Source organism: Oreochromis aureus, linkage group 13 (genome assembly GCF_013358895.1).
Source record: "Oreochromis aureus strain Israel breed Guangdong linkage group 13, ZZ_aureus, whole genome shotgun sequence".
Classification (NCBI taxonomy): Eukaryota; Metazoa; Chordata; class Actinopteri; order Cichliformes; family Cichlidae; genus Oreochromis; species Oreochromis aureus.
The window spans coordinates 33,190,738-33,204,785 of NC_052954.1; the positions used below are offsets into that span (position 1 = coordinate 33,190,738).

The window sequence follows — 14,048 nt, forward strand, 5'->3', positions numbered from 1 at the left end:
GAGCAGGTAACTAGCAATCATATTTTGCTGTGATGTGACTGAATAAGAAACTATCACTGTGCAACTTACCCCACAAACCAGGCTACATGTGCACACATCATCTCCAGTCTGATGCTTGCTATGTTCAGAAAGCAGGATTTAATGGAAAGCACTTGAAAACACTTTGGGAAGATCTCTCTCACCCATCATCAAGTGACATCAAAGTAAACTCTGGAGAAAGAAAGAGAAGGAGGAAAAAGATGAATGTGACTCTTATGATCAAAAGGTGTCATGACAACGGATGCTTGTTGTTGTCAGCCCTGCGCTCGGTGATATACGAGCTGACAAAGCAGTGATAATTAGGATGGTGTGAAGGAGGAAGGTGAGATTAAAGAATATTATCTTCTCCTTATTGCAGCTTTGTTTCCTCTTTGATTATGAATTTCTGTCTGATTTCATTAATGGACAGAGTTTCATGGTTCAGAATGTCTTGTTTTGTGTGCAATCAGATACACAAAGAGCAGCACAAGATGTTTGGACTCATGGAGAAAAGTAAAAGGTAAACCAGGTACTAAATCTTCAGCCAATACCGCACCAAACTGGGAGCCTGCTGACACAAGTGCACCATGCCCACTGAGCTCAGAGCTACTGGGTCTCCCCCTGAAGTCATTTGCTTGAATATATTAATTTACGAACTGCTTGTTGGAGACTTACCACAACATTAGCATCTAAAATAGCTTCCACATTACAGTGTGACTTAATAGCCATCTAGTGAATTGCCACCTTGTCGTGGTTGAGGGGTTTGTGCACCTGGGTGATCCCAGGAGATATGTTGTCAGGGAACTCAGTCCCTCGTAGGGGCTCCCAAGACAAACTGACCCCGGGTGAGGGGCTTGAAATTTCTTTTTAAAATCTACTCCTACACATTTTTTTTTTCACTATTGGATTAATTACTTTTTCTAAAACAATGATTTCATCATTGTAGCATCTTTCCTCATCCTCGGGACAAAATACAGACATTTAGCTGTTCTGTTGGTGGATGAGAGGAGTTTTTCTGTGATATAACACCTGCCCATTTCTGTTCTTGTGTCCCTTTTATCTTCTGCTTGCACAATCCTTCCACTTCTGCAGAATGAGCATCCACAATGCACCTGGACACGGCTGCGCCTGCCTATTGTTAGTGTTGGGATTGAGGCTAATTATAAAGAGAATGGATGGATGGTCATCAGTGTGGGAGGATAGATGAATGCATGTGTGTTATGCAGTGCAGCCTGGCCTCTGTGATTGCACACTGATTGGGGTTAATAGCTGTTGTTGATTCATTTCTCTGTTTGTGGACCTCTTTTACTCCCAGCACATATTCCCTACACCTACATGTTCTGAGAAACATTCAAAACAGGTCCAGTGTCTGTTTTGCAGTTGTTGTTTTTATTCTCATTTTCACTCCATGTATCAGTTTAAACTCTGTCGAGCTGCAGATCTACAGCTGTGAGTAATTAGCAGTTTGATGTTTTTATTGAATCCACCCACCGACCCATCTTTACCCATCCATCCATCCATCCATCCATCCATCCATCCATCCATCCATCCATCCCTCTTTATCCATCCATCCATCCATCCATCCATCCATCCATCCATCCATCCATCATCCATCCTTCTTCACCTATCTATCCATCCATCTTTATTCATCCATCCATGCACATTTGTTTTCTTATCCAATTCAGGGCTGGAGTCTGTCCCAGCTGGCACTGGGTGAGAGGCAGGGCGCACCCTGAACAGGTTGGCAGTCTATTGCAGGGCTAATATTTTAATTAAAGACCAAATTTATTTGACAGATGACTTATTGATTTTATCTGTAAACAGATAAGTACATGTGATCAGGCACAATCTGTTAGCAAGGGACCACATTCAGTTTGAATCTCAGAAGAAGAGAAGAGAGATGTTTTGTAAAAAAAAAAAGGAGGTCAAAAGGCAAGGCAGAATCCCCGAGAGTCTACATGCTGCTGGTGATGGAGCCAAGCAAGCAAATGGTTGATAGCAATTTTTGGATGAGGCACCGTTGAAAACCTTTGGATGAGGAGGAGGGTTGCACGACAGCCTTAAAGGCCAAATTCCAGAACACAATGAAGTCTGATTAGTTGGAGGACATGGACATGGGTTTTTATTGGAGGTGAATTCTGGAGTCTTGAATGAGGTTAATCTGACAGTGTGGAAAATCAGGTGGAAATGAAGGAAAGACAGCAGCAAGAATAATACAAATCACAAAAAGGAAGATATAACTTTTATTGAATCTACACAAAAGCTTCATTCTTAGTTCTACTTGTTAATTCATGAGAGTGCTGATAAACATATTAAACCAAAACAGAGATTGCATTGCATAATTAATAATATTCTGCACAGTAATCTGTCTTGAACCAGATATCTGCTTTACATTATGAACATTTAACGAGCAGACTTGATATTTTATTATGACTGTGATTAGGTCTTTGTGAGCGCTGCTATAGCTGAGAAAGCTTTCATTGTGTAGCTCACTAGGCTGGGAAGATGAGAGGATGTGGCTTCCTGTAAAATTCTACTTTGGCATCCAGATTCCTTTTAAAACTTCTTTTTCTTTAAAGAACTCCTTAAGTCATGTTTTCTGTGCAGAAGGTCAGTGTTACTGAGAGCGTGCTATAGTTGACCTGGTTCCTCTTCTTTATTTTCCTCTCCTGCAGGGAGAGAGCTGCCTCCGATATGCAGCGATGTTCGTCAAAAGCAGCGGCTCTCCATCGACACTCTTCCTCCAGAGGTCAAAGCTCCTTTCCCCTCTGACCCCATCATCCCCCTGCGCACCAAGACTACCAAGGAGTTTCAGTAAGTGTCAGTTCGCTGGAGCTTTAAACACACTTTAAGCATACAGGAAACATCCTTAAATCAAAGGTAAAGAGGTCGGTTTCCGTGAAGTCTTTTGTGTGTTTTGGCTGCTAGGGAGGACATGGAGCGTGCCCTCCAATCAGGAGACTGGAGGGAGGTCCGGGGGTTTTACCTGACAACCTTTGACTCGTTCATAGAAATCAACGCTGCCTTCAAGGTATATCACACACAGAATCTGGTTCTCAGCGAATGGCCTGTTGTGAGAAAACACTTTTAAATGCTGATAAAATTTCACAGAACTGTTTTACGATGTGGTGCGATGGGAAAGCAGTTTTCACTAACTCTCTCCGTGTGTTACTCTCCCTTCGTTTTCCCCATCACTCCTTTCCCAGCGAGAGGCGAATGGATTGTTTAACACTATAGAGGACTCAGGAGTCAACACCAAGTTTGTCAACGCTGTTTACGACGCACTGCTCAACACAGTGAGACCACACCCTCAGACACGCTTACATAAGCTCAGAAATGAGGAGAAAATACTCTGAAATTCTTCTGTTGGCTGTTTGCAATCACGATAGTTTTCCTTTAATCACCTTTGAATGTAAAATATTTGACATTTGATGGGGCCTCATCACCCAACACCTTGTGTGCAACTGCTGGAGCAAATCCCAGCAGTTGATCAACTGCTGTGGTCAACTGAAGGCTTTTCTGGGAGCTTTTAGGAACTGACTATAGGGAATGACAATACTCCAGCATAGAAGTGAACTAGCTTTTAGCATCACTCTGAAGCAGGATGTTTCTAATTTAAACAGTATTGCACAGATTAAAAAGGCAGTCGTAGAGATGTTTTGGATATGTGCATTAAAAGATATATCCTGGTCAAAACTGACTCCAGGGTTCCTCGCAGTAGTACTGGAGTAGTCCCCACCTGGTGAGCGTTTTCTGAATTTAAAAGTAGAACAAGCGACCTTCTTGTTGTGGTAAAGGTTAGATAAATTTGCCATTCAGTGTTTTTATTTCTCTTTGTAAGCCTCTGACATTCATGAATTTGCACACTGAGCTTGTTTCGGTTGTGTTTTTAGCCTCAGGACATCCAGAAGTCAGTGCTGAAAGGGATCATTAACAGCCTGCTGAGGGAGTGGAAAGGGTGAGACGAGCTCTCTGACAAATGCATCTTTGTGTACACTATTATCATGTTCCACTAATGAAGTTTACTATACATGCTTTTATGAAAGGAAATTATTAACATTTCATTGGTATTTTTCCCATTCTACTCACTGATGTTGGAATTCTTGTTCATTTATATTAAATTGTAGTAAAATGTATATGATTAGTGCAGCTCAGCTTAAAGTAATGCCTTGTACCTCTTTGCTGGTGCAGTTATTTGTTATATTGTGGGACTATTTGTTGAGAGTGTCTCACTGTGTTCTGGGTTTTGTCTGTTCTTTTTTCAGGCCTCGGACAAAAGATGATCTGCGAGCTTACTTCATTCTCGTTCAGGTACGATTGTGGGGTGTACCCAGAAGGCCCCTTACAATGAACTAATCTTCGTCCCAAATCAGTGAGAAATCAGTGAAGAAATCAAATAAATGAGAACATATAGTACGTCAGATACAGCATGAAAGGAGGAGCTAGAGTGTAGGTGGGTTGCAAAGTGGCTGACAGACTAAAACAGTGCGCCCTGTTGGCAACTTCACGCTTGAACATGCATCATGTCTTGATGCATGTTCAATCATCCAGGTAAGTAGATCCCAAAAGTTGATTCTGTTGATTTGGACGTAGAGTTTTCAGCGGGAGAAACATTTCATCACTCATCCAAGTGACTTCTTCACTATCTGCTACATCCAAATCAACAGAATCTGCTTTTTGGGATTGTCTGCAAACACTTGCTAAGTAACCACTGAGTGACTATGAAACTGCGACAGTAAAAGGAGGCTGTTCAAATTACCTCAAAGACCTTCAAAGTAAAAGTTGTCCCTTTCCGCTGAAACCAAGATGTTTCAAAAGGCTTAACTTTTACTTTGACGGTGAATGGTCTCCGTTTCTGGTTTGTTCAGTCTCACGAGTGTTTGCAGACAAGTCGGGGTGTTCCATATAAGCTGTTGGTGCCTTCTAGCTACCGAAACAACAAGGTTTTCGGTGCAGCACTGTTTACCTCTTTGCCACCAGTTTTACGTAACAACAGTCAGCAAACAACCTCTCACCAAACAGTTAACGTTTACATCACTGGGACTTGAGAACATTGGTTAAATTTGGTAGTTTTTGCCCATATTTATCCTTATTTAACAAAGACATTTTTATCAAAATGTTTTGTTTTCTTTTTGAAATTTCCCTTTGCTATTCTTCTTAATCTTCCCTCTTGTTTTCATTCCAGTCTTCTGTCTTTTGCTCTTTTTGGGTAACTTTCTTTGATGCTATTTTTCATCTCAGTCTGTCTTTCGTTCTCCGTCCAGTCTGATTCCCATATATGGTTTTGGGGATCAGACTCAGATAAAGACAGCAGTCTACAGTAGTCCCACTGTGGTTCCACCCTCCATCACACACACACAGAGCCGAGCCAAACTTCTGATTTTGCCCCATTTGACTTTGAGGACTTGCCTCGTCTTTCAGCTCTCATCAGAACATAACCACGCACACACAAACACACAGATTGGGACTGGATGAGGTCATTTTGCAGTTGAGGACTGTTGGTTTCCTGCCTGATGATGACTCTCCTTCCTTTATGGGCTCTGGTTGCTACAAATTCATTTCTTTTTCCCTTCATCTGTGCATTATAACCGTTCTCAGACTGAATTGAGCTTTTGGGGATTATCTCACTCATTTTGTCATTTGTTATTACTTTTATTGCATCCAAACTTATGTGCGTGCGGTCAAAGTGAAAGTGGGTCACACTTGAGGAAAAAAGTAAAGTAATAACAAGCATTTAAATCCTACTTCAGTCAGCCTTTAGCCCTGCAGTTAGTTGAACGAATGACAGATTTTTAAGGAATTGCTGTAAACCAGCCTTCTCTGGATCTTATAAATATGAACCGTATGTTGACCATGAAGCATTTTCAATGGAAAACTCAAACATTATGTTCAACCTGAACCATAATTTTGTTTTATTTCAACTTGTTTTTGTTTTCATAGTTCTGCCCATTATTTCTTTATGTTATAATGTTGTACTCTCCAAGTTAATTAATAAGAGCTGAGGACATGAGGCTGTAATGAAGTCCACCAGGGCAGTTAACTGTTGTTTTCATTCTCTCATCTAAACAAATTTGTCTAGAGGGTTGTTTAAGGGTTGTTTGGATGCTTGTGGGAGACCCAGCAGATTCCCTTTAACACATGTTCCTGTAATCCCAAATGAAAGGTTTAAGGTTGGTGAGTAAATGTTCTAAAAAGTGGAGGAAATCATTCACAAAACTATCAAAATGAGGGGTACTTTCCTCAAAAAAAGGTATTTTCTTAGTAATGCAAACTAATGAGATATTTATGGTCCCTTTATTTTATCTAAAAATGCACTCAACAACAGAAATAAGGAGATGAATAAGAAATAAAACAGGGAAAAAATATGTTTATGACAAGCATGCGGTAAAAGCCACTTGGTTATGGTTAGAACATGAATAAAAAATAAACTCCATCAGTCATATTTTTCCATTTCATGTTGTTCTTAAACTTATTTTATTTTATTCTATCAAGTAATAAAAGAATAAGAAACTCATGAAAACTAATGTTCCACAAACTAGACTCAGACTCTTGCTCAACATTTCATGTCTTATCCTGCTGATCTGAACAACACACTAAACAAGCAGCAGTCCACTGGAGAAGGTCCGGAGACAGAATTTGCATGTAAATGCTCATCCATAGTGTTCATAGTTAAAAAGCAGCCATCCAGTAATTGGTGTAGCTCAAGTGTGATGTTTTGCTTTTTATTTCTATTCTGTGTTTTTCTTGGTTGACTGTTGTTGTCAATGAAAACAACACTGAAAAGTGTCCTCTTATGGTCTTGTCTTTGGCTTCATTATGTGATAAGTTTCTCTTTCTGTTAGAGTATAAAAGGTAGAAGTAGCCTTTAACTCTAAGATTCAGAAAGAAGGCTTATATGGGGCATGCTCATCGGCTAATCCATTGTGATCGACAGTTTGTGAACCAATGAGAATGCAGTTTAACAGTCACATCCGCCTCTGATGACTAAAATCCTCATGTTGATGCTTCACAATGGAGCTTTTGAAACCAGCGGGTGAAATTATTAACAAATGTACTGTTTTATTCCATATAGCTCAAAATGAGTAAATGAGCCCATAAAGGCATCAAAAAACTGTTTACTCAGATTAACCAGGACAGCTTTCACCAGACGAGCATGCTTTAATCAGTCAACTCAATTTAACCCTTTCACGCATAGTGGTCACTACAGTGGACAGCTATTCAAAGGTTGTGTTCTTGTATTTGTGTTGGTGGTATACTTGCACATAAACCACTACATTGGACACTGACGTGTCACTCCATACCCTGCACCCAGTCAAAACGTATATTGTCCACCTAAGTGGACATGTAAAAAAACTCTTTGAAAAGTACATGTTTAAAAAAAGTGAAGTTCAAAAATGGTTAGCATGGTTAACTACTACAAGTAAAATGAGCAGATAGTTCATTACCTTAGCATGTTCCCAGCATAAATAACAGTTATTTGTAGTATATATTGACTCACATACTATTTAATACAAGACAGTACATGCCCTCATAAATGTTTAAGCAGAGGACAACTTGAATTGTGTACTTTACCATGGCATGTGTGTTCACATGCATTCAGGCACTAAGTTGCTGCTCTATCAATTTGTCCTGTCATGGTCTCTGTTGGTAGCATCATGCAATACATTTGACATTTGTGTTATGATTTCCGTCTCAGTTCACATGTTGAATTCCGGCTTTTTAACTATGTGTTTCTGCTGTGTGTGTGTGTGTGTGTGTGTGGGTGTGTGTGTGTAGAACCCACAGTACTCAAGCACCAGCACCTATGTGATCTATGCTCACCTGCTCAGGCAGATCGCAGCTTTGTCTGAGGCTGACCATCACTTCCTGGTTCACTGGTTTAAAAAGTAAGTCCAAAACTCTGTGTGTGTGCGTGTGTGTGTGAGTGTGCGCGTGCGTGGGTGTGTGCGTGTGTGTTAACCAGTTTGATATTGGTTCGCAGCCAGTAACAAATGGACCTCACCGCAGTTTAAATAAACAATAAAAATGTCAGGTATCATATTGTGATTTAGGTCCTTTTACAGCATCTATAAAGCTACAGAATATTTTCTTTGTCTTTATATTTGAATTGCTTTGTCTTTCACTGATTTTTGTCATCCACACTGGATCTAAGGAGAGAGGATGTTGTATGTTAAAGAGATCGTACAGCCTCCTGTGGAAAATGTGGGATCTGAAGCTTTAAATAACTCGTGGATGTGTGGGCGGATTGGCTCTTGTCATCTTGTTTCTGCAGCAGGGTTAGCAGGTGATAAATTGTGAGATGAGAACATAAATTAGGCAACTACTCTGCTTAGTCTCACTTTCTTAATGCATATCACATACACAGTTTTGAGGTTTTATGAATCTCTGCTGTCGTTTGGTGCAAACCCTAAAATTTGACAAAATACAGCACTCGCATTCTTTTTACATTCAGCTTGGTTTTTGTCTTCTGCTTTGCTTTTCCCACTCTAATCAGCCCACACAGTGCGACCTGCGTGCCAACACTTTCCCATCTGGAATAAAAAGTTCAAACGTGTATTTGTGATTAACTGTCAAGTATAATAGAATTGTTCTACTTAAAAGAGTATGCTTAACTACTTGACATCCACCAGGTCACCAATAATTTGTCCACGGCTTGAGTTTTGTTTTGGCAAAATGTTTCTGGCAAAACTTTCAAATAAAGAGTCATACATCAGCTGTTGCATCTTTTTTCTATGTGAGTGTTCCAAATGGGCAAAAATTATATTTAAAAAAGGGGTCAACATAAGCCAGACCCTATCCCTAACCATAGGTGGGCTGCTAGTGACTGGCTGAATGTTAAATAGTTAAAAAAAAAAAAAACCTCATGGTGAGCTACAACATTGTGTGCTGCTGTTGTTACTGTACACATATTATCTGCTTTTGCTTGAATATGGAAAAACATCCTAGAAAAGTTTTCTCAGGTCATCTTTCATTATATATTGTTTTGCTAAGAACACGTTTGGTGAATCTGTCATGCATATGGTGGTGGTGGTGGTGGTGGTGGGGGTGTGTTTGTGAATTTTTGCATGCACAAATAAATATATTTTTAATCAAATGGTCTATACGAGCAAGTTTGGATGATATGGAAATCTCATTTCAGCTTTTTGTGGACGCTAACAAGGACATATTTCTTTTAATGTTTGAGAATCTGCTTGCAAAAACCCAACAAGCTGTGATCCAAAATTTTATGCAGAATGACAGTAAAAAAAGTCTTAGATCCAGTCTTTATGGTGCAAGAACCCTGGACGTGAAAGCAAAGACTGGAAGCTTGTTTGGGAGTTTTAGTATGAAAGAAATTTTTCACAATGTCAACACAGTAATCAACAGTAAGAGATTAATATTTATGGGGCTTATGAAATATTAAACTTCTCTCCGATAGAAAAAAAAAAAACATGTTGGTTAATCTATACATTTCTTTATCTTATTTAATTACATTGTTACTCACTGTCCAAATATAAACTTTGTCCAGCTAGAAGACTTTAAACATCACACACAGACTGAAAGTACAAATGTAATCCAGCTTCTGTTCGTCTCCCTCTCGGCTTGAATGAGGAACATTTGAATTCATGCTGTTTGTGGTAATGATTTACTAGCAAGCTGCTTCAAATTAGAAGTTCTGTTTAGTTCTGCTCAGATCCAAAAACCAAACTTTTCCAAAGCTGCTATTATTTTTCCTCCTTGAAGTGTAAGCATCTATTTTTGTGCACATGTATATTTCAGGGTGCAATTTGACTCTGCCAAGCCACCAGTATTAACTCCATGTATCTGTGTGTGTGTGTGTGTGTCAGACTGTCTGCAAGGCGTTTCAGACAACTGGTAGAGCGCCTCCTGCAGTTCATCTCCACTCGCCTGTTTCCAGCAGAACCAGATGAACTTCCTCCTCTGTCCAAGTGCGCCTGGTGGATTCCCTCCGCAACCAAAGTGCTCAGCCTCTTCAGTGAGTCTCTTACATCCACAAACTAATAACATCTCGATGTCTGCTGCAGATGATTTCCATCACATTTGACTATTATTATTTTTTCCCTGTCCTCAGATGCAGCCAACAGTGTCTCCTCTGCTCCAATCATGTCCTTCACTGACTTTTACAACATTACTCTTGAACACATAGATTTTATGGAAGATTATAGGACCTGGCAGAACTATGGCAACTCAAATAGGTCAGTTATTTTTTCTGTATACATTAAACTTTATGAATTTTCCATCAGGTTTAATCCTGCTAAATCCTGTTCCAGATATGCTTTCATCATTAGTAAACCTAAAACACATATCTTGCAATTAGGTTTGTTTTCTTTCAGCCAATACTGGACAAATTACCTGCCAAGAAATTTAGCTGGACATGATTTTCAATTTAATCACAAAATTTATTGTTCACTTAGACCATTCTTTAGAGCACCAAAGGCGACAGGATACATTTTACTTCCAGGATGTCATTTGAGTCGTTTTACAATTTAAAAATAATCAACTTTTAGATGGACATGACCTTTTTGGTTAAAAGATTTACTTAAAAAAAAAACATTATATAGAAAGGGTATGATAGAGGGCTTGTCCTGGTGAAAATCCCGGACGAGCCCCCAAACATTTTCTTAGTCCATAAATTTATGATGTAGTGGAACTAATGGCATATAAGATGGCACCATATTGCTGTAATTCTATGAATGTTAAATGATATAAATATAATTATAAAACACGAACAGGAGTTCGAACGAGATTCAGGCTTCTTAACTAACTTCTTAACTAGCAAACTTTTAAAACTGAATCCAAAAAGTACAACTGCTTTTATCTTCTAACTCAAGTAATGGCCTGTATTTGTATAGCGCTTTACTTAGTCCCTAAGGACCCCAAAGGGCTTTAAACTACATTCAGTCATTCACACACTGGTGATGGCAAGCTACATTGGACACACACAGCGACCAAGACTGTCGGACCTGAGGCTCAAACCAGCAACCTTCCGATTACAAGACAAACTGCCAACTCTTGAGCCATGATCGCTTTGTTATTTGTTAAATAACAAAGAAATTGAAGGACCAAGGCTTACTGTAGTCGACACCAAAGCCAGCCATTCTGACCACATCTGGCTTTAAATGCATGCATAGGCTAATAAGGCAAAACTGAAGTAATATTAGGTACCAGAACACTTTGAATATTTCTTTCTTTATTTATTGTTATGGGTTGAGATATGTTGTATTACCATATAGATTTGTAGGAATAATTTCTTGCTAGCATAGATGCATTTCTGTTCAAATCAAGCATTTTTACCACAATTTTACATCCTTTCAAGCAGCATAATAAACTAATGAAACTTTTACATTAAATTTACACCGCTGCATATAATGAAATAGCTGACATCTCTCATTTTGGTGGGGCGTACCTCTTCGGTGACAAACGGGCGCAAACAAGACCCTGTTGTAATTTTGTATAAACTAGGCATTTATTTTCTTTCTTGTAGATCACTGAACATGGTAGTCAGCATGTGGGTAGTTGATTTGTTGCTATGTAACAAGTTTATGTTTGATTGCAGTAGCTGGTTATGCTAGAGCTGCTCATTTCTCATGGATACACAACTTTTCCACAAAGATATGTTCCTGAAAATACCAAAAAGGTAACATATTCTACTTTAACTTGTGATTCAAATCCAGTCATAACCCTGGGTTACTCTATATAAGAGACTAAATCAATGTAATCTGGATTCAGATTGGTTGACCAATAATACAAAACCTAAATGACTCTGATTCACTTCACTTTTATAATTCAAATCTTCATCAGTTTAGTTTTGTGTAAACTAAACAGTCAACAGATTTCAGCAATAAATAGAAAGCATAAAATGCTGTACTACTTTGTAGTGTAGTAAAGTATAGTACAGTATAGTAGTAATGATGGGATGATGAAATAGTCAGTGATGACTGATTTTTGTCAAAAAAAAAGTTTTTAGACTTGCCTGCAAGTTGCTACTAGAATTGTCCCTCCATGTTACAGTACATTACTCTGAGTAAGTGCTACCCATGACCGAAAGTCATCTAACATCCCTTTGAAGATTCCTGGAAGTGAAATTGAGTATTTCCTTATAAGCAGAATGAAGTAACGCTTCCACAGCTGCAGTTTATCCAGAACTATGGAAAGACTTGCAGAAGCCATGAAGTTCGTTTCACGCTGTGTCACGGCTCGTTAACGTCTCACAAAGAAAATGGATCTGGAGTTTACAGTTGAAATGATCGGCTCTTACAGCCTCTGGCTGGTGTGGTGGGGGATTTGTGGAGCTCATGTGGCTTGGAGGGTGTAGACTTCAGAGCCTGCTCATTAGGGTAAAGTATAGAATTTTGAAAACACTTGAAAGCTGGTCAGGAATGCAGTTACAGAAAGACATATTTATGAAACTGCTGATAGAAAAACAGAGTAAGACACTCTGCCTGAGAATTATTAACGATTCTTAATTTTTTCCTCTTTTTCAGGTTTTCTTTCTGTCAGTTTCCCTTCATCCTCTCAACGGTGGTAAAGAAAGCCATCATCCAGAAAGACTCGGAGCAACAGATGATCAGTCAGGCCAGGGTGAGTCGCACATTAACAAAGCCTGATTCCAGCCTTAAAGTATCGTAATAAAGAAACACAGAGAAGGCAGATTTGCTGAAGCTGTATATGAGCAACAAATGCTTGTCTGTTGAGTTTAGAGTTCTGTGTTTTTGCTTCACAGCAAAGTCTGGTCAGTAAAGTTTCTCGCAGGCAGAGAGTGGACATGAACCTTCTGTTTCTCAACATTAAAGTACGACGAGCACAGCTTCTCAGCGACTCACTGGATGAGGTTAGTACATTCACAAATTTCAGTTTTTGATGTATAATCATTTTACAAGATGTTTAAACATTTTTTAAACTGTTTAAAGTGAAATATGCAAGTTAAAGCATGCAGTGTAGACCGGTGTCATCGGGGCGTTTATTAATTAGAAATAATGTAAATGTTGTCGGATCTTTAATGCATGAAAAACTGCCATGATGATTATTTATTTTAAAAAAAAATATAAAAAAATCTCCTGCACCTGTTTTTTGCTGTCCATGTTATCAGTTTACCTGGTTAGTACCTGCTCAGACATGATTGGTTATCAAAATTAAGACAAACCAGGAACATTCATGTCCGTAAAAACTCATCCTTTGTCTACCATCTTTACACATATTTATATGCAGATATCTGAAGTGACTGCATACCTTGAGCTATAACAGACTGTGAATTTATGTTTAGTGTGTTTTAAATGTCCTAATGCAATTTTAGTTTATACCAGAAAGCCAATCAGAAAAATATGTTCTTTAGAAATACACAAGCCCAGATTCAGGTTCAGTGTCATTTAATGAAAAATGAGATGTGTTAATGTGCCTTCTCCACTGAAGTACTGAGCAAAGATCGTGAAAAAAGAGGGAACTGAGAATAATCTCATGGGTGTAAACTGGGTTTTTAGGACATCTGAGAGTGTGATAACAACCAAAAATATTTCTTAAAATGTTGTTTTAAGCAAGGGGGGAAGAATTGGAAACTTGTGATGTGGGAATGCTGGGAATATCGGCCAGTGAATATACAGACCCTGCCATGAGGATCAGCAAGTATGCCTTTAATGTTTTGCAGTCGTGTGTCACCCTCAACCTCCGTCAAACCGAAATGTAACCGTAAATCTGAGATAAACACTAAAATCCAAGTCTAAATTATGTGAAATGTTATTTTCTTCCTGCAGTGAGGTTCAGACCAAATGTCTTTAATTTTGGTCTTTAATTGCTGGTCTGTCCCTGTGAAGATATTCAGTCTGCAGACACTGAGAAATACATGATCACAGCATTTTCATACTTTCATTTGAAGAAACCATTTTGCAAATTAAGTAACAGTGTTTATGGGAAATTATAGCAGAGGATGCCATTTTTTTTCCAATGTCCCAAGGTTTTTTTTTATCCAGAAAATATTTCCACATCTACTTATTTTGTACTGCTTCTGTCTGGGGCAGCAGTCTAAGCAGACCAGT

General features: G+C 38.9%; 1 protein-coding gene across 1 annotated transcript in view; it reads left to right on the top strand.

Annotated features, from left to right (window-relative positions):
• hectd2 (HECT domain containing 2) overlaps window positions 1-14,048 on the top strand; it is a 61,167-nt gene that overhangs the window by 13,691 nt on the left and 33,428 nt on the right. Inside the window, exons 3-12 of the mRNA XM_031754261.2 lie at window positions 2,694-2,832; window positions 2,947-3,049; window positions 3,225-3,314; window positions 3,912-3,976; window positions 4,284-4,329; window positions 7,795-7,904; window positions 9,846-9,994; window positions 10,091-10,214; window positions 12,504-12,600; window positions 12,743-12,850. Coding sequence (XP_031610121.2) covers window positions 2,694-2,832; window positions 2,947-3,049; window positions 3,225-3,314; window positions 3,912-3,976; window positions 4,284-4,329; window positions 7,795-7,904; window positions 9,846-9,994; window positions 10,091-10,214; window positions 12,504-12,600; window positions 12,743-12,850 — 1,031 coding nt within the window. The remainder of the gene's footprint in view (window positions 1-2,693; window positions 2,833-2,946; window positions 3,050-3,224; window positions 3,315-3,911; window positions 3,977-4,283; window positions 4,330-7,794; window positions 7,905-9,845; window positions 9,995-10,090; window positions 10,215-12,503; window positions 12,601-12,742; window positions 12,851-14,048) is intronic.